This window comes from Notechis scutatus, chromosome 1, assembly GCF_049901735.1.
Source record: "Notechis scutatus isolate UNSWTSFEM ecotype Mainland chromosome 1, rNotScu1.2, whole genome shotgun sequence".
Classification (NCBI taxonomy): Eukaryota; Metazoa; Chordata; class Lepidosauria; order Squamata; family Elapidae; genus Notechis; species Notechis scutatus.
The window spans coordinates 35,848,199-35,873,986 of record NC_142009.1 but is presented as its reverse complement, the minus strand read 5'-3'; the positions used below and the strand labels follow the sequence as shown (position 1 = coordinate 35,873,986).

Below are 25,788 nucleotides of genomic sequence, written 5' to 3'. Positions count from 1 at the left end.
TATAAGCATTCTTCCTTTCTTCTGTGCTAACAATATTTGAGCTCCCTAAGATTGAAAGTGACCCAAACTACTAAAATGTGAATGTGTAGGCTGTGTAGGGAGAAGCTGCTAACAAGAAATATAGAGATATTTAACAAAAACCAAGAGAACCAATTTCATTCCAGAAAGAATAAAATTAATCCCATTTGACATATTCTACCCAAGGATTCTTGTGCATGCATTTATTAGGTGAACTGATGCAAAGAAGATACATAGAAGAGACCCTTTTGGAAAGCACTGCTTATTGCTCAGGTGTGAGAATTGCTTCACAGTATTTGAAGAAGGGGAAAATTGGATGAACAGCTATGTTCTGCTTAGGTTAGTTCATCCTGGAACTGACAAAAACCACCTTCCTTCAGCATCACTATCTCAGCTTCTGCCATAAGAAGAATGTATTTAACACAGTTATCACAGAAGCCATAACTTCAGTTGCCAATAGGTATCTAATCTTAATCAGAACTTGCATTTTTCATGCATTAATATTTTAATAAACATAACTACTCTAGGTATTAGCCTGATTACCAATTTAAATAGAACCAGAAGGAAGGAATGAAAACATTTGCTTACTTTCTTTCTGAAATGAGAAGAAGCTGCATGGTCTGCCAATCTATTTCAACACCCTTGTTTAAGCTGCCATCTAGCTAGAAGAATAATGTTATTCCCATCCTACATTAAGCTATGGTTTAATAACTTATCTCGGACATTGATGGAATGTGGGCAGTATTATGTTGCCTTGCAATATAGTCTCTAGTTTAGATATCACAATATGCATTGAATAGTGTGAGTTTGCTTGAGGCAAAACTGGGTTTGTTTGTATGTGTGGAAATTGGTCCAGATATCCCAAAATTGACTGGCACTGTTCTTACCATTTTCAGGAAATGCTGCTATGGCACATATGTACCTAAGGTTGGTAACATAGTCTTTCACTATTGTATTAAAAAACATTACATTGAGGTTTCAGTTCACCATAGTCATAATGGGTGACAAGGCCAATCTGTGACGGGCCTCCATCTTGTCACCATCATGGCATGTGGAAACTTTCAATTTGAAATATAAAAAGACTAAAGGTTAAAGGGAGGAATTAGTGAAAGAGAAAATAGATATGCTGTATGTCTATGAAGCATGTACTACAGTGCTGAAGCTGCTGAAATAAATTGAAAAGAGTTACATACAGCTTGCTATCCAGACTTTGCAAGTCACAAATAGAAATCGTTATTACAGCTATGTACCTCAGGAAGCTGATAATATTATAGTAAGACAAATCTCTGATAGGAAGGTACTGAGAAAGAATGAGGATCACAGGCAGAACTAATATGAGTGAGGAGCAAATGAGAATATCTCCTAGAACATTTTTATTTATTTATTTATTTATTTATTTATTTATTTATTTATTTGATTTGCCAATTGTTTACAAGATAATAAGTATAAGTGTATACATAGTTGTGAATACATGAAATGGGTACATATAAGAAAAATAAAAGAAGAATAAGAGAAACAATAGGACAGGGACGGTAGGCACGTTGGTGCGCTTATGCACGCCCCCTACAGACCTCTTAGGAAAGGGGTGAGGTCAATAGTAGAAAGTCTAAGGTTAAAGTTTTTGGGGTTTGGGGAAGAAACTACAGAGTCGGGTAGAGTATTCCAGACATTGACCACTCTATTGCTGAAGTCATATTTCCTGCAATCAAGTTTGGTGCGGTTAACATTGAGTTTGTATCTATTGTGTGCTCTTGTGTTGTTATGGTTGAAGCTGAAGTATTCATTGACAGGTAGGACATTGCAATGTATGATTTTATATACCATGCTTAAATCAGACCGAAGACGCAGCGTAATTCAAGGTTTTCTAGTTCTAGAATTTCAAGTCTGGTGGCATAAGGTATTCTACAACGAGTAGAGGAGTGGAGAACTCTTCTTGTGAAATATTTCTGGACTTTCTCAATTGTGCTAATATCAGATATGTAATGTGGGTTCCAGACTGATGAACTGTATTCGAGTATTGGTCTAGCAAATGTTTTGTATGCTCTGGTTAGTAGTGTGATATTACCAGAGAAAAAGCTACGTAGGATTAGGTTAACAACTCTTAATGCCTTTTTGGCTATGTAGTTGCAGTGGGCTCTAGCACTTAGATCATTAGAGGTGAGTATTCCAAGGTCCTTTACAGAGCTTGGGTCATCAACAAGATCTTGACTATTCAGCTTGTATTTTATTTTCTGATTTTTTTGCCAATATGTAAGACAGAGCATTTATTTGTTGAGATTTGAAGTTGCCATTTGTTTGACCATTCTGATACATAGTCAAGATCTTTTGTAGGGTAGCAGTATTGTCTGTGGTATTGAACAGCTTTACATCATCAGCGAAAAGAACGCAATTGCTCTTAATACGATCACAGAGGTCATTTATGTAGAGTATGAAGAGAGTTGGTCCTAGAACACTGCCTTGGGGACACCACTATTGACAGGTACAGAATTTGATAGGACGCTTCCAATTTTGACCATTTGTTGTCTGTTTGCCAGGAATGCTTCTATCCAGTTATTCAGTTGTCCAGAGATACCATAGGATTTTATTTTTAGGAGTAGTTTGTCGTGTACCACTGAATCAAAGGCTTTACAGAAGTCTATGTAGATTGCGTCTATTGCTTTGCCCTGGTCGAGTTGTGTCGTCCATATGTTTTTGCAGTGTAAGAGTTGCAGATTACAGGATAGTTTTTTTCTGAAACCAAATTGTTTGTTGGAGAGTAGGTTGTTTGTCTCTAAGTGGAGGATGATGGATTGGTTAATAATTGATTCCATGACTTTACAGGTGACGCAGCATAAGGAGATAGGTCTGTAATTTTCAACTAGGCTTGGGTCTCCCTTTTTGAAGATGGGGATGACTGTGGCTTGTGACCATAGGTTAGGCAAGGAGCTGGTCCATTAATGACACAGACCTTTAAGTATTTAATTGAACATATTTAAATAAAGGGAAGTATTAAAAATTAAATCCCCTCTACACTATTTATATTCTCACAAAACTACTGTGTTTCTCATATAATAAGGCTGGGTCTTATTTTTTTTTTGAGCCCCGAAAAAATGGCTAGGCCGTCTTTTCGGGGGTGACTTAATTCCCCCCCTTGCATCTTTGGGCGGCGACGGCTTGGATGTTGACCTCGGCGTTGGTGGGGCACTTCGTATCGGGGTCAACGCAAGCAGCACCATATCCGGGTGTGCAACAAAAGTACTTCCTAACAGCAAGCCCTCCCCCCATTCCCCACCATTTCGCATGTTTTAATATAGGCCTTAATTTGGGGGGAGGGGCTTAATTTCATTTCATGCCTATAAAACATACTGGGACTTCCTATTGGGGGAGGCCATATTGTTGGAGAAACAGGGTAACCCCAAAGAAGCTGAGGAACTCTTAAAATTTCCCCATTTAAAGAATCAGAGCATGATGATAGATGGATTATGGCCTTTATTTCAATATATTGGAAGTTTCAATTGGAATTTTAAAAAACTAGAATAACGTGCCTCTTTAAGAATTGACTGTAATTTGTGTTTATTTATTGTAATAAAACAATTTAATGAAATTCAGAGCTGTCGAACTAGTTATCTTTCTTAAGGAGAAATTCTAAATCAGGACTGTCAAACTCACAGCCTGCAGGCCAGATGTGTCATGTGGTGGCCACATCCACACCAGGTTTAGTGAAGGGGGAAAAGTCATGATACGTCACGTGATGGCGCGATTTTGACACCCCTGCTCTAAATCTGTTTCTCAATCTCAATAACTTTAAGATGTCTGAATTTCAACTCCCAAAATTCCCCAGTCAGCATATGTTGATGCAAACATCTAAAAGTTGGTAAGGTGGAGAAACACTGATCTGAATAACATGTCCAATGTCTCTTTGTTTATCTTTTTCATCCTGTGATTGTACTCCTGACAGCAAAAAATAAATTCTAATCAAAGTATTATTTCTGTGTAACTACTTTTACTTGCCAAACCAATTGTATTGTTTTTCCTGAAGCTGAACCCTGGCCAAAACCATCAGAATAACTTATTGTAGGGAGTACAGCTTTCTAATAGGAACTTCTGGCTCTCAAGCACGGCGTTTGCACTCTGCATGCCTTTGATAAATATGGAGAGCAACTAGAGTAGCTCTCATTCAGCTCTTCTTATCTTGCAGAGTCTGACTGACCATCTTGGCACATTTTTTGCATTAAATTCATGATCTCATCCTTGAAATATGACTGCTTAAAGGCAACCCATCCCTAAAAATACATATCCTGTAGAGTTTCCTAACATTGCAAAGAACAAAACACTGGAACCTCTGACAAATCAAATTATATCACATCCTATTGGGCATTTCTATGTGATTACTAGCAACTGCAATTTTACTCTGTAGTGCAGCAACAATTTTTACAATATCTCCTTTGTAGCTTCTGCTCTTTCTGAAATTCATTTCCAATCAATATCACTGTATCACACTAATGAAAATCTCTTTTGTGATAAGGAGACATGAGAAAGAGAGATCCCAGCAGAACTAGAAAAGAACATTTCTGGAAAAGAAATGCAAAACTGAAAAAAAGTGTTTCTCATAATAGGAATTAATTGGCTATCTAAGAGAGAAACTCAATGGTTCAATTTGGTATAGTTAAATGAAGGGACAATTGAAATTGAGCTACTTAGGGTAGCAATAATTGTGTTGGAGAATAAAGAGATGGTTGAAATCAAACAGCACGGGGAACGAACCAACTCCAGCTATTGTCGTTCGTGATTTAGTGCAGTTTTTGTACTTTTTAGTATAAAAAGTAAGATGTAAGGGCCTTATACAATGCTGGCCAGAATCCGTTTTACAGCCCTCGGTTCTCCTCAGGTTGGGTAAGCTAAACATTTTTCATTCGTTTTCATTTGGATTCCCCCCATTTAGCTAAAACATTTGAAGCCCACTCCCCAGCATAAGGTATTCTAATTTTATTGCAATAGAATAATTCATTTGATTTTCCCATCTTCTACTAAGGAGAGGAAATGAAGTATTATCTGCAGTTGAGATATGATGCAGGCAAATGAATCAAATTGTAGATTGGAAGTTAAATAACTAAATCCTTATATTTACTCCAAATGACAAGCAATAATATTGATAGAGCAACATTTGAAGGCCTAAACTAATGATAAGCTAAGGAAAGCCAGCCTTATTTCTGTGTCACAATAAACTGTTAATAAAGTAACTCTGGTGAATATGCCTTCAACATAGCCAGTATCGACTAAACATTTGGAATGCCACTGAAAGTCACATTAATTGTACCAAGCCAAATGAACCATGGGGTCTGGTTTGTACTTTATCTTACTTTGTTTTTAGGTATTTAACATATGTAAGAATAATGAAACATTATATTGAATTTGCCCTAGTTTGTAGCCACTGGTCTCGAAATGTGTTTGTCATGCCCCTGGTGGAGACTGACTCTGAGGAAGAGGAGGAACAGCCAACAGGGAGTGGGAGTGTGGCTCCAGAGGTGGTATAGGAGGCTGGGGAAGGGCAGAGGCTGGCTGAGCAATCAGAGGAGGATCCAGGCCCATCCCCTATCCATCCTAGGTCACGCAGGGAGGAGAGGATCAGGGAAAAGCGAGGTCTACTCAGGAGGAGATTACCTTGATCCTCCTCGTGGCTTGCAGCTGGGAGCTATGTATATAAGTTTGTAACTGCGTAGTCAGAATTTGCTGGAGTCAAAGTTTAATGTTTTCTTTGAAAGAGGTTTATCTTTGCTGGCTCCTCGGTTATCTTCTTAGAATGGATGATTAATTATCTTGGCTTGCTTCGGAACTCTCGTCAATGTGGTTTGTTTTGGTTTTCTTTTGGCCTCATTATTTACTTTTGTGACTTTAAACTGTGCCTAATAAAACAGTGAAATTAAGTTGAAGGCATTACCGGACTTTAATGTATGTTTTGGGTTTTGGGTTATTTTGAGAGACTAGGGGTCATCACAGTGTTGCTCAAGTAGCAATTTTCCATGAACAGTTTAATTCTGCTAGGAGTACTGTTCTGATATAGGTCTTCAGCTGATGCATCTCAAAACAGTCCCTTGCTTACTATTATGGTGGCAGATTCTGTTGAGTCATGTCTCTTTATAAACCTCTTTAATGCCTTTGTTTTCTTACCTCTGGTGCTTTTGAAGCAGATATTTTGTACATTTAATTCCCAATCCTTTTAACATATTCAATAGTAGATGCATTTCATCTATGTTAAATACTGTTTTAATCCTTATTATGATGATACTACTATACTATCTCTGATATAGCAGTATCAGAGTAGTATCTCTGATATTTCTCTGATGAAGGTGCTTTTAGTCCATGATCATCCTCATGTAAATCTGTTTATATTTAAGATACCATCAGACTCTCCCTTATCTCTCTCTCTATATATATAAAAGAGAAATACCACTCATGAATCATCACAAAATCTCGAGAACCGTAAAGCCTACAAACTTGAAATTTGGCACGTATTTTCCTCTTGGCTTCTAGGTGCTCACTAAGAAAGGATTTTTTGAAATGACCATCAGAGCATTAGTATTTCATATATTATTATTAACACGCTCTGATGCTAAGGAGTTCTACTCCCCCTCACCACATGAAAGGAAATCTGTTCCAAATGCAAAACACAAACAGAGGAGAAGAATTTCAGTTTCTGTTTTAGTTTCACAGCAGCAACCAGCTTTAGTATAGAACAGTTGAGCTAAGCTACATCCAGGCTCCTTGCTATCTCCTTCTTGCTCACACAGCAAATATTGTTTCAGTTTCCAAACAGCCCTCAACTCTCTCACACACTGACAGGATGCTAGCCATATGAATATCAATGGATGGTGGTAGGCAGAGGCACATTTTTTCCCCTTATTTCCCTTATTTCCTTCCCCAAAAACTAAGCCTGATCACATAGTGTCATGGTGAAGCATAGGTATAGAGCTAGTTTAAAATAATTTTCAAAATGTGTTATAGCAGAAACTTTTGAGGAATATAAATAGAGAAATTTACAGGAAGTGCTACTGTATAATAGACTTAAATCAATTTTCCACAATCTAGTGATTTCTAAATTTGTTTTGATTACAATTTCTAGGTAGCTGAGAACTCTGGAAGATGTGATCCCAATAAAGCTTAAGAACACTTGGATGAAGAAGATTAGTCTACTAAACCAATGTTTCAAGGTATGAGTATCTGTAGTGTTACTTCTCCATCTGACTAGCTGACTTATTTAATAGCTTACAGATTTGAATTAATAGTTTATAACTATATAAATTATCCAATTTAATGGCTTCAATTTATTATTTATCTCTTCTGTGTAAAACAGTTTGTGCAAATGGATTAGGACATAGCAGTCAAATATTTCTGAAATATCATAATATTATATGAGTTCCTGCCAACTAGGACTCAAAGTCATAAATACAAGGCTGGTTAAAACATGTTGTTTCTGCAGTTGTTCAAGGAATTGCTGTACTGTATTACAAATATAGTGTTTGTTTCAACTATAACAGATATGCCTTGTATCCCCTAAATCTTCAAACATAACCAAGCTTTTCTTCTTCTAACCCCAGCCTAGTCTGATTTATTGCACTGAGTAACTGCTACTAATACTTCTGGTCAGCTAATTCTACTCTGTTTCCAGTGGGAAGATTGAAAGGAGCTATCACAACCAATGGAAAATATTTCCAGAATCCAAGAGTGCTTGGCTATATTAATTTGATAAATCATCATCTGTGGACCTCAGTGATGGCTGTCTGCTAAGTTTCAACAGATTCTCTCCAAGGTCCTTTGTCATTCCTCATTTATATTTGATGATTCTATGACTGTGTCTTCAAATATTTCCAGAAGCTTATTAAGATAATCTCTTGAAGTATTGGTCATTAGCTGACCATTATGAGAGACTCACCTTTCCCCCCCTTTCAGATACTTAATACAACCTCTGTTTTTGCTGCACTTAGGGCTACATGCAAAAATCTGGTGTGCCATTAGATGGCAGGAAAGACAGTTCTAACTGTGCTGTGATCCTGAATTTTTGCAGCCTACATAAAGTATTTTCCTTCACTCCTGCATATGCCATGAGCTTAACAATTAACTGAGCACATGACTAAACTGGCAGCATCTAATCTTTAGTAGCTGCTGCACCCTATCTATCAGCGCTATATCAAACCTTCATACAGGAATCAGTTTTCTGCAGTCTCAACATTGTTTTGATAATTAGCTGGATCACTTATGATGCTTTACATATCCATAAATATTGTATCCAGGGAAAGAAACCAAAACCTGGATGAGGCCTCTGTTTACAAGACATGTGAGCAAACTGGTTTGATTTGTTTGCTTTAAAGGAGGCGGCTATATTATGTTGATGACTATTGAGCAGTAACCAAACAGCATCCCAGTGTGGCCACATTTTTTGAAGAATAAGCCTCATGGAATACATTATGATTTATTTCACTACATATGATATTCAACCATGACTTCCTCCATCCCTCTTCACTGGCTATGCCTCTTGGGGATGTTGGGAGTTGAGGATCTAGATAGAATGCATTATGTAATTTAAAATGAAATTAACCAGGAAACAAATTTTTCCTCAGAAAATAGTGAAAGTATGACAATTAAATAAACTTTCCCTGCTGCTGCCACTTCTTTTTTGTATGAGCTCCTTCCCAATAAAATCTTGTTTGATTGTTACTTCAGGCTTCAAGTTAGGTTGCTGCACTGAGTGGCTGGGGGGGGGGTGGGGCGGGAATTATAATTGTCTCAAATTACTGCAGTTGGAATTGCTTTGAAGGGAAGCAATTGTTTTCAGTCACCATTCTAATTTCTTTTTAATACCTCTGAGATCCAAGCATACAAAGTGCCATTGCTCCTATATAAAGATACCTTGAACTGGACTCTTTGCTTTGAAGTGCACATAACAAGTACCGTCAAGCAGAGAAAAGAATAATTAAAAAGAGCACCTGGTGCTGGGTTCTGGATAAAATTCAGGAAACTTGTAGAACCTAATATGTAAAGAAGGGAGGTGAGAGAAACCAGAAAAGAGCAGTGAGACAATGTAGCAAAACCAAGATGGAATGGGAAAGTAGCAAAGCACAGAAGGAATGTTTTGTATTGTATATGTATGCATGAATCTGTTTTTTCTATATAGATAGGTGTCCCTTTTTCTGTTTTTCAAAGGAAACCAATTTGGTATAATGGTTAAGGTTCTGTCCTAGAAATCAGGAAACTATGAGCCCTCAGACATGAAAGCTGGTTGGGTGACTTTGGGGCAATCACTTATTTTCAACCCAATTCATTTCACAGGGTTGTTGTGGAGGAAATTGAGGAAGAAGTAATAGTATTAAGTACTTTTGCTGCCTTGAGTTACTTATAAAAGTAATAAAGGCAGGATAAAACATGCTATAAATAAATTTATCTAAAATGAATAAATAAATTTAAAGCAGGATTCAAAGTGAGCTACTTATAAAGTTGCAGAATGGGTCTATTTTAAAAATGCTGACCTGGGGATCATATGAATCATGCATCCCTTTGAGAACACCCCAGATAGTTTACGGTTCACTTCAAACATTCAGTGAGGGTATTTTTGCACCTGTAATGGTCTGTGGTAGGATTTATCAACTTCATCTAGCATTCTCCCAAGTGCTTTTGAGATGAAGGAATAATTAAATGACAATGGTTTCAAAATGTAAAGTGTGAACATATACTTGCAGTGTATCCAAAAACTGTGAGTCTGAAAAGAAAGAAATATCTCACAAGAAACAGTGAAAAAATTATTCTTATTATGTGTCAGCCTCAAGATATCTTCTACATCTTTTCTGCATCTTCTCTGCTGCTATGCTCACTGCTTTCTTTCGGCTTTCATTAGCAACGGGGGGGAGGGGGGGGGGGGGACTTGGAGGGGAAGAGAGCTTGAGGTATTACATTCCTGTGCTGTGGGTAAGAAAGGGGAGGGGGTGTATAAATTCTTGTCTTTAACTTTCTATTTCCTAGCTAGCTTTCTTTCCCTTTGCGCAGCTGCGAAGTTTTATCAAAATATGTCAAGGTCAACGGACAGAGGCCTCATCACCACCTGAAGATGCCCACATGATCATATTCAGAACTTTTAATTGGAAGAGTCTTCTGGACTTTGGGGGGTGGGAACAACTCCATCCCTTTGTATATGTGATCTGCGCGCCAAATCCTTTAGATTCAGAATCTTCTCTGTAGCTTCCACTTTGAAATGTAGTAAAAGAAAAAACTTTGCTCTAACCACTGGAGTCTGAGTATTTCTTTCTTGGATTTTGAATGGAGCACAGACTGACACTATGATTACATTATAGAAGTTGAAATTGGCATTTAAAAATTTTAATTTCACAATGGACCAAGTTCCATTTATAACTTAGATGCAGGTTTGAATCAATGGTGGGCTGCTGCTGATTCGGACCTGTTCTAGCGAACCAGTAGTTCTGACCATTAGCTGGCGCCGGCCACCCATCCCTGCCCTATCCTGTCCTACATTTCCGTCTTTCTGGCTCAGCTGATTCGCGCGGCACAGCTGATTTTCGTGCCTTAGCTGTTCTACTTACCGGGGCTGCCCTAGAAAAAAAGCAGTTCAGTTTACTTGAATGCTATGCGCACGCTCTCTCACAGAACCGGTTAAACCGGTTGCAGCCCATCACTGGTTTGAATGAACAAATGAACCCCCTCCTGATCAATTTCATTGGACAATAAAGATGTTGCTTCCTGAACACTTTTGGTTGTATCTTCTAGATTTTGGGCTGCTAATCATGAAAATAACATGTAATTTCACCAATCATTTATTGCAGTGGTTGCCAACCAGTGGGCCGGAGACCACTGGTGGGCTGCAAGAAAATTTTGGTGGCCCGCAGAGAAATGTCACCCCAAAGCACCCTCCCAAAGGAATTAATCCAGGCTGCATGGGAACACAAGGCTGTGCCACCCACATGGCCCGTGGGAACACAAGGCTTGTGTCGCTTGCATTGTGAACAACACGACGTAATGAGAGGAGGGGGGAAAGGATGGAACTTGCCCCACGTGCCTCGCCTGGCCACTGGGTTGCTTCTTTCCGCTTCTTTCTTCTTCTGCTTTTGGCTGCACACAAGGAAAGCAGCAAAAGTCTTTATTTCTCTCCCCCAAGCTCCACCAGAAATGAGTCTTTGGGAACCTGCAAGGCATCCTGCTCCAAGAGGCTGCGCCAGCACAACACGTCTCACAAAGACTCATTTCTGGCGGAATTTGGGGGAGAAAGAAAGACTTCTACTGCTTCTGCTGCTTCCTTTGCATGAAGCCAAAAATCAATCTCTCTCTCTCCCACTGAGAATGGAGCTGGAGACAGTATCTTGTGATCTCAAATAAAGAATGATCAATCGGTAGGAAAACGGGGTGTGGAATTTTCCTGCTCACTTTTTGGGGGTTTTCCCAGGGTCTCTGGTCCGCAGGATTTAAAATTATGAGTTTGGTGGTCCCTGAGGTCCAAAAGGTTGGTGACCCCTGATTTATTGTGTGATAGAAATTGTTTTTACACAAAGGCAATGTACATCCTTCAGTATCTGTTGGCTATGCAGCACAAATGAAAGAAACATGAAAATCTGGAACTGTTGTTGAAGCATATCCAGTACAGCAACTGGAATATCTGTGGAGATCTAAAAGTAGTGGCTCTGCTGCTTGGAACACAGTTCAGATATACCAAGTACTGTTGTTACATATGCGAATGGGACAGCCGTGCAAGAGAGTCACATTACATTAAAAAGAAAAGGCCACGCCAAAAGAATTTGGTTCAAGGACAGAAAAAAGTGGCATATGAACCACTTGTTGACCCATAAAGATATTTTTGCCTCCCCTTAACATAACAGTCGGATTGATGAAAATTTTTATGAAAGCAATGAACAAGGTGGTTTTTGTTATTGAGACAGACGTTTCCAAGAATAATCGACGCCAAGATTAAGGAATATATTTTTGTAGGTCCACAGATCAGCTACATCATTAATGGCAAGAGGTTCAAAGCTCTTTTAATGAGGTCAGAGAAAATTATCACAAAGGCATTGAAGGATGTTGAGAATTTTTTTGGCAACTACAGAGCACCAAACTACATGCAGTTGGTTGATAAACATCTTATTGAAGCATACAAGATTACGAAGAGCAACATGTCACTGAAGATTCATTTTCTGCATTCGTATTTGGCTAACACTAAGGCGCAATAGAAAATCAGAGTAACTGTAATACATCAAATGTAATCTGACTTGTTGGACACTGCGGCGAGATGTATAGAACAGAGACCCCAACTTTTTGGGCACCAGGGACCAGTTACATAGAGAAAAGTTTTTCCGTAGACTGGAGGGGCAATGCTGCCTGCATCCTGCAGATGGACTTCACTTGTTTGTGTGGACGGGTTGCTGGCATGTCATAGCCCCAGTTCTGGTTCACAGATCAGGGGTTGGGGGAATCCCTGGTATAGGACCCTAAGTACAAATGAAAATTGGCAGCTGAACATTTTTATCCCTACTGAACTCATGCAGCATGCCAGAAACATTATTCAGTTACATACATTATAATCATTAAGAGTTCATTTCACATTTCTCAAGATTCCTACATGACTTTCACTCTAAAATTATATTTATGTTCAGTTCGAAGGGGTCTACTATAATCACCAGGTTTTTCAGAAAGCAAACCTTTTGAAAAATTTGTCCAGTTCAAATTTCCCATCAAAATGTATTTTAAAATGTGAATTTATATAAATATAGTACATGTTTCTAAATCATCTTTTCTTTATTGGTATGCATCTTTATCTGTATTTTAAGCCAAGATCCATACCATAATGCAGGGGTTCAAACTTGACAGCTTTAAGACTTGTGGACTTCAACTCCCAGAATTCCTCCTCCACTCATGTTAGCTCAGGAATTCTGGGAGTTGAAGTCCACAAGTCTTAAACTTGCCAAGTTTGAAAACCCTTGTCGTCATGTTTGAAAAAAACAAAAGCCATCAGTTACATCAGTTTTATCTACATGATCAACACAGCAGTCTCATCAAGTCAGTTTGTATGGGAATTTGCAAAGCCTGAATTTCTCAGATGTCCTTAAGCAGTTCAAAATATTTAAGGAAGCTTGTTGTCTCTATGGGCAGTGACAGAAGCACAATTTTAGAATTTGGATAAGTGTTCTTTGCATTTTCTTTCATGTGCAGAAGTGGGTGCAGCTTCTCTTGGAACTGGAGATGAAATACTGTAATGAGAACTTGCATTTTTCTGGTTTCATAATGATACTTTTTAAAAAAGGTGAACAAGTCAGGTCATGAACATGACTGTTAATAAAGAAGTGTTTCAGAAGGGATATCAGAAATAAGACAATAATCAACATTTCCACTGCAAAGAAAGTCAATACTTTTTTTAATATAAACCAGAAATATAACATTGATGCTTTCTACAGAATTTTGAAAGGGGATGAGGGAAATGAACAACCCAATAACTTACTAATTTTGCTATTGGCAACATAGGACAGGATGGAAGGTGGCAAATAATGAGAAACATTGTTAGTAGGATAGTGGACAAGGATATGTACAGAATGTGTTCAAAAAAGTCAAGAAGTGAGCATGTAACAAACTCCGCCCAATACACTTAAGGAATAGGTGGAGCTTCAATTTACAATCATCTTGATTATCACAGGTGCCCCATCTCAGTAAAGATACATGTATCTGAAAACGTGTAGGGTGATCACTGTGGGAAAACAAAAACAAGATTTTCTGGCCTGAAAATTTAAGAGCTTGAATAATACATATGTTTGGCATCACAAAATTTGATTTTAGTGCAAATGTCAGATATCCAAGTATTTATCCAAAGTGGGAAAGATGCTTCAGGCCCAAATATTGTACATGTCCTAATCTATAGTAAAATAAAGCTTGGAAGTAGGAGCTGTCCCTCCAAAGGAGCATCCATGTAATGGAGGAAGTGTCAAAAATGGTGATTTTTGATATACTATATTTTAAAAATTAATAGTTGCATAATTTCAATTGTATAAAAAGGTTCATTTTATAGTCTTTTAAAACTCTACACAGAATCATTAAAGTAAAATATAAAAATATACATTCTTAAATGTTAGCATTTATCTCAACAATCTTTTTAATATTCTTTAAAGTTAGAATTTATCTCTCTGATCTCCTCTAGGTACTCCACCTCTGTTTATGTAAGCTTTTGTTGCAACAGTATATGGGAAAATTCTGATATTGCAGCTACAGATACTTTTGAAATAGCCAGCACAATAAGCAACACATTTGAATAGCAGCACCACCAGATATACATCTGTTTTGAAACAAATTAAAGTGGATGTAAGCCAATTCACGGAGTTAATGTGAACAAGTTGATGGGTGATATAGTCCGCCTGATCAAAAGCCATGTTTAACTACACCCTAGTCTGAAATTAATAGATGGTATTTCATATATTGTGTTGGTAATCATAATTAAAATGATTATGAATGCATAATAACTCTCTTACATGCCCTAATGGTGTCTGGGGGAGAGGGGAAGGGTCTGCAGAGGTGCCAAAATATCAGGATAGTGGCCACAGCCATGCAATTAAAGCACCAATTTTACATCTTGACACATGCAAAAAAGGCTGGGGCTTTTGACTGCATGATTATGACTACCAACTTGACTTCTTTGATTCCCTCCTTCTGGACCTCTTGGACAGTCCCCAAAGACTCTGGGGCAGGGTGTATAAGAAGAGTAGAAATGGTTATTGATAATAAAGGAACAGATTGAGGAGCAAAAGACCACAGAGCTGATTTCTCAGAGTTTGAATGCAAAGATTAGCCATTGCTTGGGAAGGCTGCTTGCCTGTAGATTTTAACCCCTTTACAAAGCCTAAGCAGGGCTTTTCTTTCATTTTCTGCAACAGCTTTATCCCTCATTGTCTAATCTTTATCCTTCTTTTGTTTCCTTCCTTCCCTCAGCAGCTATCCTGAAAACTGGGAGTTGAGCATCATCTTCCTTAAGTTAAAATTTTAGGAACCAGGTCCTGTGTGGGGTGATTCTTCTTCTGCTGTATGTTCCATTCCAATTATTCACAAGAGTCCTCTGAAGCTCAGCATAGGATTTTTACTGGACTCTGGTGGGCATGTCAAGAAAGAGGAGATATGAATTTTTTTTCTTTTTTTAGAAACTCCTTGTCTTAGGATCCAGGCCATTGAATATTTGCTTTTGCTTTGACAAAAAACACCCATGAACCTGTAAGAAACAATACAGGATTGTAGTGGGAAATGAGCTGTAAAAGGACATTATTAGCAACAACAGTTAAGACATTCATTGGCCTGCTGAGAGCTGGCAAACTGTTTAGAAAATGTAGCAGAGATGCTAACCAGTCCAGTTCCTGCACTCTGAAGCTACATTTTCAAGGAACTTTCAAGGAAGAATATTTTGGCCGGTAGTAATGTATTTATTTTCAGTATCAACGACATTGTTAAAGAAACAGCTATCCTAATCTGCAACACAACAAAGATCATCTTCATAGCACATTTCTCTAGAAATTATTATGAGCTACGGACAGACTAAAGGTCCTATTTACTTACAGAAGATCAAAATGTTGAAGCTTTAAAAAAAATCTGAGAGATTCAGGAGGAGAATGTTAATTTAATTCCCTGCCCTCTTTCTTCTCTTTACTTCCTATGACAATACAATGTTTGTGTCACTGAATCCATGTCCCGCTAAAAAAGAACTCAAAGTCTCTCAAAAACTTTTGGGATTGTTTTGGCACAGACCATACTTAGCTTACAAGCTCCTACCAAAATGGAAATCAGGTTTCAAAGTATATGACAATCTATGCTTTCAAATCCAACTCTACTCAATGCAGAAATAGTAATGTAAGCATTTATTGCACCTGGAAAGCCAGTAAAATAAAGCATTGCTTAGCAATGCTTCTGACTCATTAACATGATGGAGCAGATTTTCTAAGAGCATTAGGCTCAGGCAGATCAGCAATGCATTCAAATAGCCAGTATAGTATACCATGAACACTGTTTACAATTTGGAACATAATAGCAAGATAAGTTCTTTATGAAAGATCCAAGTTTGAATTTTCAGAATAGGTACATTTAATTAAATAAATTGAAACATCAACATGTTTCATTTCAGATATTTTAGGAAATTCTATTACCTATAATTACTAATCTACATGTTTTATATCTAACTTTTTCTCCAACTTGAGAGGACATTTATTTTTATTCATCTTATATGACAGGAGCATACTACCATTTATGAATGTGTTTAGCACTGATTATTTTAAGCCACTGGTTAATACTTGACTTCAGGCTTCTTCATTCAAACTTTCATTCTTATTTATATATTCAAATATTTATATACTTTTTCCACAGGATCTGTTTACCCATTTTAAAACATAAATTAAAGCAGTTAATGTTTAGTAGAAGATACATATATTAAAAATGCACGGGAGAAAGATTATAAAGGATGCCTCCATCATTTGTACTAAAATGGCCTGAGTGAAAAAATGAAATTTCAGTAGGCATCTGAATAATGTATTTTCGGGGCGGGGGAGAAAATAGGTCAAAAAGTGAGAAGTATCACTAAGAAGCCAGTCATGAAGTGACAATCCCCCAAATAGTTGAAATCACAGAAATTTTTCAATTATAGTAATGAAGTTATTGTGCAGGTATCTAGAAGCATGAAACATGAAAACCAGGAACAAATAGAATCACAGTAATTCAAACCTACATTTACCCACAAACTCAACTGTAGACAATCTGCTTTAAAAAGTGTACACAACCAGCTAAAGCTCGTAATAGTCATAGGCTCAAGGGTTAATTGATTGCCAGCGACAATGACTGTTAAGAGTATTTTAAAATATGTACCTGCTCCTTCAGTGGGATTATAGAAAGCTCATTTAGAACAGATTTCTCAGTTCCCATAGGTTGGATGCATCCACTCATGAGGTTTTTATCCTGTCAGGTTTGATTTATCAGCAACTTATCAGTGTATCCAGACATTGGCTCAGAGTATCTCTGTGCTATTAATTTCAGATATTATGGAGAAATATGCCAGATATTAATGGCATCTGGCCCTAAACATCGTCCACCACTCTCATGTTTATTCCTTGGGCAGTTCCTCAAACTGCCCAAGGAGCTGCTGATACAGTTCTACAGAGGAATTATTGAGTCTGTCGTCTGCACTTCTATAACTGTCTGGTTTGGTTCTGCAACCCAACAAGACAGACACAGACTTCAGAGAGTAATTAGGACTGCAGAAAAAACAATTACTAACCAACCTGCGTTCCATCAAGGACCTGTATGCTACACTAATCAAAAACAGGGCTGTGAAAATATTTACAGACCCCTCACACCCTGGACATAAACTGTTTCAACTCTTACCCTCAAAATGACCGTATAGAGCACTGCATACCAAACAACTAGACACAAAGCCAGTTTTTTCCCAAACACAATCACTTTGCTAAACGAATAATTCCCTCAACACCGTCAAACTATTTACTAAGTCTGCATTACTATTACTATTAATCTTCCCATCCTTCCTTTCACCCATCTCCTCCCACTCATGACTGTATGACTTTGTTGCTTGTATCCTTATTTTTATTGACTGTTTCCAAGTATGATTTGATTGTTTATTGTACCCTTTGAGTATTATTAAGTATTGTATCTTATGATTCTTGACGAATGTATCTTTTATGTACACTGAAAGCATTTGCACCAAGACAAATTCCTTGTGTGTTCAATCACACTTGGCCAATAAAGAATTCTATTCTACTCTAGAAGAATATTCTATTCTATTCTGTTCTAAATTTTAACAATATATCTGCCTAACAGCATGCAGCCTTCATCACAAAGTGACTACAGGTAATCTTCAACTTATAACTTCATTTAGTGACCATTCGAAGTTACAAGGCAGTGAAAAAAGAGACATGACCATTTTTCACACTTTTGATTGTTGCAGCATCTCCATGGTCACATGATCCAAATTCAGAGGCTTGGCAACTAACTCATATTTATGACGGTTGCAATGTCCTGGGGTCCTGTGATTACCTTTTGCGGCCTTATGACAAGCAGTCAATGGGGAAGCCAGATTCACTTAACTGTGGCTACAAGAGTCGTAAAATGGGCCAAAACTCAATAAACATCTCACTTCACAACATATACTTTGGGTTCAATCGTGGTTAAATCAAGGACTACCTGTATACTAGGATACACAAGGCGTTACTTCTGAGTCGTAATTTTTTTTGTTCAAGCAGGATTCTGCGGTGTTAAGTGTTTAAGGTGCACATATTATCTGCCAGCTCTTTTAGCTTTATGGCACCCCGTGAAGCACTCGGCAGTGAAGGCAAAATTGCAAATGACTACAGCTGGCCCTGGGTTGCACATGCAGAATCTCCCAAGTCTTCCTGCCCGCAGCCCCCTCCGCGTGCAACTGTGAGGCCGTAGAGGCCTTCCGAGCCTGGCGCCGAACTTCCGTCTTTCCCTTTACAGCCGTACCCTACGAGCAACACTGCCTTCATCTAGCCCAGCCCAACGTTTTTTTTTTTGCCGAAGAACACAGTCTAGAAGAAAAGCGGGCAGGGCTTCTTCCTCCGGGAACTGCAGCTCTCCCCGCTTTCCATTGGCCCACTGGTTATCTTTTCTCTGCTCCGATAGGCTGGCGGAAGAGAGGGCGGAGCGAAGGGAACCGCCTTCTCCGCGCCTTGCTCAGAACTTGCAACTTTACGCGCGCGCCAGCAACCGCTTTCCCATGACTCAGTAGGGCGTGGAGGTGGCAGCGGCATCGGCGGGCTTGGCTCTCCCGCGGCATCGCAGCATCTCTCCCAGCGGCGGTGGCTGCGCAGCCGCCTGCCTTGCCTTCCTCCCTCCCTCCCTCCCTCCTTCGCCTCCGCCCCACCCCGCGCGCCAAGCACCAACCCTTTTCTCCCCCTTCTGCTTTTTTATCGCTCGGGCGGTTGTTATCTGGCTCATTGTTCCTGAGACAAGAGCCCGGAGACCAGCATGGATGATCCGGACCAATCCCCCCTGGTTTCTTCTACCACGGCCGCCCCAGAGCAGGACCGGCGGCAACCGCAGCAGCCTCTTTTCCAGTACCAGTTTGTGAGGGACCCGGAGAACGAGGAGGAGGACGACGACGAGGACGACGAGGAAGAGCTGGATGACGAGCAGCTGGAAGTGAGGGAGAGGAAGCCCGCCGCTGCGCCTACGGCCCCTCCGGCGCCCACCTCCGCCCCGCCGCTGGTGGACCGGGGCGCCTCTGGGGAGCAGCCCCCCAGCCCGCCCCCATTCCCCCAGCCCGCTTGGGTCTCTCCCGTCGTTTCTACCACCACCAGCCCAGTCGCTGCTGCTGCTGCCTTCGAGGACGCCCCTAAGGGGGAGAAGGAGAGGGAGCCTCCCCGCAGCGCCCCGCCGCCACCTCCGCACTGGGAAGAGCCCCGCGCACCCGCCATCCCTCCCCGGAGCGCCCCGCTGCCCCCCAAGCGAGAGGAGCCCCCGGTCGCCAAGAAGGGCGCCGCCCCAGGCTCTCCCGGTGAGTGGACAGAGGCGGCTTCCGGACGCCGGTGCCCCTTTCGGCATCGCCCAGCACCGTCTAGCCCTGCCTGCTAGCCGGGCACGCTGAGAAAAGCAGTTCAACGTATCTGGAGGAGCGCCAGCTTGTGGAAATCTGGTGAAGGAGCGCATTTCCCGGAAGGTGTCCGAGGGGCGTGGCTGGTGGGCTTTGTGATGAAGGGATGGTCGTGTAAAAGGCGCTTGAGGCCAAAAATTGCGTGTGTGTGTGTGTGTGTGTTGCGCGTACAGGGCGGGGACCCGCCACCCAGTAAGTAAGTTGGCTTGGCTTTACAAGGCCCTGAAATACGGGCGGTGGGAATGAACGGCTTTTTAAAGAAAACGGCCGGGGATGTGAGTATCGGGGAGGTGGTCTTATGGAAGTACCGTTTTTCTTTTGTGTGCTGGGACAGGAGGGAATTGTCGCTGTCAGCCGAACTGGGCAAAGCAGCTTCTGAAATGAAGAGGGCGGATTGGTAGCAGTGTGATTTAGAAAAAGGGTTTTGAGAAGTGGAGAAAGATAAGCGATCCGAAAGGGGGCAAAAAAAAACAACAAAAAAAAAACCAGGCGGGGAAGCATGGTTTTTTGCCTGGTGTAAAAAGGTTTTGGGGTTCAAGACGTTTATGAGGGATGAGGTTTAAGCTTGTGAAAACATGGAAGGAACTAGTAGAAGTTTGGAGGTGGGTCATCATAACCCCGTTCTGGTAGTCACCTGGGAAGGATGCTTTTGAGAAGGAGAAGAGACCTTTCTTAAAGGGAATGTTGGGATTTAGGTAGGGTGTTTGTGGTTTGTAGATGATTTGCTGGAAGTGTATTAAGATTTGTATTGTGGAGATTCTGCAGCAAGAAGATGGGTGTGGCAGAGACTCTGGGCATGCAGTGTGCTTTGTCAAAGCAGTCTGATGTAAGGGGGATTTGCTGGCATGTGTCCTGCTTGAGGTATAGTTATAGGCTGTTGTAATTCTTATTATTTATTACACCAAATGGCAGCTTTTCCTTTGTGTCTAGACTCTGTTAACAATTTTCCCACCAGAGATAATGTATGCAGTCTTCAGGAATGCATATGTCAGCATTGTAGAAAATAGTAAGGATGTTATAGGAATAGCTCAGACTGCCACAGTAGTGTAATGCAGCATGCTGGAAGGATGTTCACAAAGAGGAATAATTGATTTTTTCCCCTCTGACTTTTTGATATTTAATCATTTTAATGGTCACAAATGGAAAAAGGCTGAATCTCTGCCCTCACCCACCCATTTTCTTTTTAATATTTTTCTTCTTTCCCCTTTGTTCACCCTTGGATTAGATGATCTACAAAACTTTTGCTTTTTGTTATGTCTGTATACGAACTCAGTTCTCACTGGCCTGTGTAGGATACTGCATGTAGCTCTGCAAGGAAGAAGGTTTTGCAGGCTATTGAAGCTTCAGGCTCCACCAGACTATTGTTACTGAAAGCCCGCCTTCTCTGCGTGTACACTGGATTGGGAATCAGTGAATGATGGCTCTAGTCCTCCTATAGTAAGCAGTATTTGGAATGAGAACTTCCCTTTCTGTATAAAAAGCTAGTAAATTAGCCAAGCTTTCTGTCATTGTCCTGCTTTGGCCCTACAAAAGACCACTATGCAGTATTTTCTGTTTGCTTCTTTAAAAGATACTTTTGCATTAGCAAAGTTAATTTTAAAAATCTGTTCAAAATAGAATGTAAATATACACATGAACATCAAAAAACACTATGCTGTGGCACTATTAACAAATGAAAGAAACTTCCAAAATGAGTGTTAAATAGTAGCAATTAAACTGTGCCAGAATTAATAGTTATTTAATAATAGCCTAAAAGTTAATCTTCAACCTTTACAAGTACATTTTAAGAATAAGAAACATCTGATAAAACATACATTTTTATTTAGAATGTCTTCAATGATAAAAGAAATATAATTGCAAAATACTTATTTTAAAGTATAGCTTTAAAGGTATACTGTGAGTATTTGTAGCCCTATAGTTATTAAAATCTCAAATAGGAATAGCATAATTTCAAGTTCAGTTACAAATGACTTCTCTTAGTTATAAACTTGACACACTGAAATGAAACAGTAGCAAAAATACTGATAACATAAATATTTGTTGCAGATTTTTCTATATGGTCAGTGGAAAGCTGAATAAAAATCTGTATTTGTCTGCACAATATGACTTGGATGGATCACAGAGTCTGTAGCTGCTTAAGAGAGTAGCAGCTTTTTTTAGCTATGTGTGAAATATATATTTAAGTCACAGGATTAGGCTAGGTAATATTTCCTTTGAATCAACTTTAATTTCATATCCATGTAGTTTCTTGGGAATGGTATAGAAATGGCTTAATGTTCTAAGATATTTTACTTCTCTATTTAGCCTCTAGCCCTTGTATTTTTTGGTGGTCACATGTTCAAGTATTAGGTTTCATCAGGCCTAAGCCAGCTTAAATTTCAGATAACATTGACCAGGTATCATTTGCAGAGACAAATAGTCACATTCACCTTGATTTAAATGAAGATAGAAGCATGCTTATATCCTCCTGGGACAATTGAACATTTCTGTAGCAACTTTCAGTATTTAGCTAAGGATTATACACACACAAACACACACACACACTTGCATCCTGCTTTGGTCACCACCAGTGATGGGCTGCTGCCGGTTCTGACTGGCTCACCCATACCAACTGGGTCTGCCCTCCCCCTCCAGTGCTATCTCATCCTATATATCTGGCTCGCTCACCCCGCCCACGCAGCCTAGCTGCTTTCCATGCCTCGTCCGCTCTACTCATCACAGCTGCCGCACACAGGAAATCCCCATGTTTTTGCAGCTACGTACGTGCACTCACATTTTCGGCGAACCAGTTGTGGAGCCCACCTCTGGTCACCACACTATAAAAAAGATGTTGAGAATCTAGAGTTGTCAAACTCGTGGGCCAGGTGCATCCCATGTTGGTGACGCCTACCACGCCTGGTTTAGGGAAGGGGAATTAAATCCTAATATGTCACATGATGCAGCGAGTTTGACACCCCTGCTTTAGAAAGAGTGCACAGAAGAACAACCAAGATGATTAATGAACTGGAGGCTAAAACATACAATGAACAGTTGCAGGATCTGGGCATGGCTAGTCTAGTGAAGAGAAGGACCAGGGGAGACATGATAGCAGTCTTCCAATATTTGAGGAGCTGCCACAGAGAGGAGGGGGTCAAGCTATTTTCCAAAGCACATGAAGGCCAGACAATAATGGATGGAAACTGAACAAGGAGAGATTTAATCTGGAAATGAGGAGAAATTTTCTGACAGTGAGAATAATCAACCAATGGAACAGCTTACCTTCAGAAGTTGTGGGGGCTTCATCACTGGAAGCTTTCAAGAAAAGACTGGACTGCTATCTGTCAAAAATGATGTGGGACCTGCTTGGGCAAGGGGTTGGACTAGATGACCTACAAGGTCCCTTCCAACTCTCTTAATCTGTAAATAAATAAATATCAAGGGAAAAAACCCTCACCTAAATACTGAAAAGTTGCTCCAGAAACGTTCAGCTATCCCAGGAGAATACAGTCTATATATAAAGAAAACTAATCCCAGGAGGAGCTTCCTTTTCCTTTTACAGGATATTTTTAACACTGGTGTGAAAGCTTCAACCTCATTATCTCATGGAATTTCTCAATATATTCCTGGTTACAAGACTTTCAAAATGAATGGTTTTGTTTGACTTTTTGGCAAGGCTGTCTTTCCCAGGTATCCCTGATTGATGCTATGAATAGGGAGAATTACAGCCTCTATGTTTTCCCCCAACTTCCAACCTTTATTCTATTTTTTCTTTTCTTTTTATATTTATATTTATGGAGGTAAAATCAAGTCTTTACAGATTTTCAGCATTTTGGGGATCAGTAACTGCTAACAAAAAAATTCTAATTTTGTTTTCATTTATACCATTCATTATTTTGCTTTTCCACAAAACGCATCTCTACTTGCTACTATATACAATGTATATAAAAAGTCTATGACACCCCCCCCCTTAAAATGCAAGGTTTCTGAGAGGTAAAAAAAAATCAGACCATAATGAATCATTTCAGAATTTTTCCACCTTTAATATAACATGTAAGTTGTACAATACAATTGAAAAACAAACTAAAATCTTTTACAGGGGAAAAATTACAATAATGTGATAATGTAACGTGATTCCCCACCCCTCTTATGAGTAGGGATGTAGCTGTGTTCAGAATTAACCAATTTCATTCAACTGAAGTTAAATAGCAGTCAATACACACCTGCCATCAATTAAAGAGAATTTGATCAGGCCCATATAGACTTCAGTGGTTCTTCTAGGATTTTTCTGACATTTATTCAGTTGCCTCTTACAACAAAAACCATGGTCTCCAAAGAGCTTACAAAGTATCAAAGGTCACATTATTGAAAGGTATCAGAAGAATGGTACAAACATATTTCCAAGGCCTTGGATATACCATGGAACACAGTAAAGATAGTCATCAACAGTATGGCACAACATTGACATTACCAAACACTGAATGTCTTCAAAATCGATGAAAGAGCAAGAAGAAACCTAATATTTTGATGAAGTTCCTCTTGAGTTTTATCATAGCAGTCCAATCTTTTGGGATAGGACCCTATCCCCAAAGCCATCGAAAGCATTTATATGCTGATCTAATAAATATAGGAACATGGTATATGTGTAAAATTAAATATTATTCCAACTTGTCATTGCAAATTTTATACTCCCAGATTTTATTTCATTCTAATTTTACAAATTACACAATATTTTTTTCTGTAATGGATAGTCAGATGGAATAATAAATATTTGTAGGCTTATTTTTAAGCTGTCTTTTTACAATAATGTAAATGTTTGCAAGAGTGGGAGTTTTATGCAAAAATAATTGAAGGATGGTCATCATGAGTAATATGGGCTGTGCATATTAAAAAATTAATATATTTCTCTAGCCATCTTAATGGAAAGAATTAGAGAAATCATTTAAAAAAAAATATTACACAGCTGTCAGGGCTTCATTGATAATTTTGATAAAGGATTACACTAAAACTTCTAAATATCACTCCTGTTTTTATGTATTATGCATAGTACTGTGCTTGGAGGCAGTAAATCTAAGATCAGTCCTTGTAAATTTGGTTTATAGATAGAAGAGTGTACATTTCTATTTTTAATAGAGTTCTTTAGGCATTTGTTCATTTATTTAATTTTATGTAATGCTTCTAAATGTGTAACACAACATTTACTTGAAGATTGTAGCTAACCTTAACCTTAATTTTGTATCAATTGAAAGGTAATATTAATTTTTACTTAAATAATAACATTTCATGAAATTTACATGGCAATTTGCCAATTGTATTAGTCTCACATTCTCTAGGATATAATATGTTATGAGCCTTACAAATTACAGTACAAGAAGGCATAAAATAAGATCAGTATTTCCCTAAAGTGTAGATGTGGTAGAATGGTCACCTACTGAAACTTCAATAACTCACCTACTTATACATATTTTCAAGATTATCTCTTTAGTCATCTTTCAATTTTTTTTACAATGCTCCCCTACATTAATTTATAATTCTTGGCAATTCATTGTATACCATACTTTTTGGTGTATAAGAGGCACTTCCCCCCCCCCCCAAAAAAAGTGGGTGGAAATGTCTGTGCATCTTATACAGTGAATGTTGCCAAAGCCCAGCCCACCCGCTGGCCCCTACCCTCCTGCCTCCCAGCAATTTGCCTCCTTGCAGTAAATAGCCTGGTCAGCTTTAGCACAGCCTGATTGAGCACAAGCAGCTGATTGTTGGTTGGAATTGCCCCCCAACGATGAGCTGTTTCAGGCTGTGGGAATTACCATCATCTATTGATGCCTCCGCGCGCCCCATTTTTGGCCTCTGTGCGCCCCATTTTTTTACCCGTTCCAGGTGGCAGGGATCAGAATGGGTGGAAAATGGGGGCACGCGGAGGCTGAAAATAGGATGTGGAGGCCAAAAATGGGACATGTGGAGGCAGCAATAGGCGAGGTGATCCCTGCAGCCTGAAACAGCTGATTGTCGGGAGGCAATTCCAACAGACAAGCAGCTGCTTGTGCTCAATCAGGCTGTGCTGAAGCTGGCCAGGCTGTTCGCTGCAAGGAGGCAAATTGCTGGGAGGCAGATTTTTTTTTTCTTGTTTTCCTCCCCAAAAGCTAGGTGCATTTTATACTTTGGAGCATCTTATAGTCTGAAAAATA

The 25,788-nt window shown here is 39.4% G+C and overlaps 1 protein-coding gene across 5 annotated transcripts in view; it reads left to right on the top strand.

The window, feature by feature from the left end:
• Positions 1–25,788, top strand: part of RTN4 (reticulon 4) — a 63,916-nt gene that overhangs the window by 6,239 nt on the left and 31,889 nt on the right. For 3 of the 5 annotated variants that reach the window (XM_087960972.1, XM_087960965.1, XM_026676748.2), the window contains exon 1: positions 18,752–19,531. The exons of 1 other annotated variant lie outside the window; for it this stretch is intronic. In XM_087960972.1, coding sequence (XP_087817098.1) covers positions 19,003–19,531 — 529 coding nt within the window. In that variant the 5' untranslated portion in view covers positions 18,752–19,002. Of the gene's footprint in view, positions 1–18,751; positions 19,532–19,822; positions 19,903–25,788 lie in introns of those variants that run through there. One more of the 5 variants, XM_087960994.1, reaches the window with a different exon arrangement.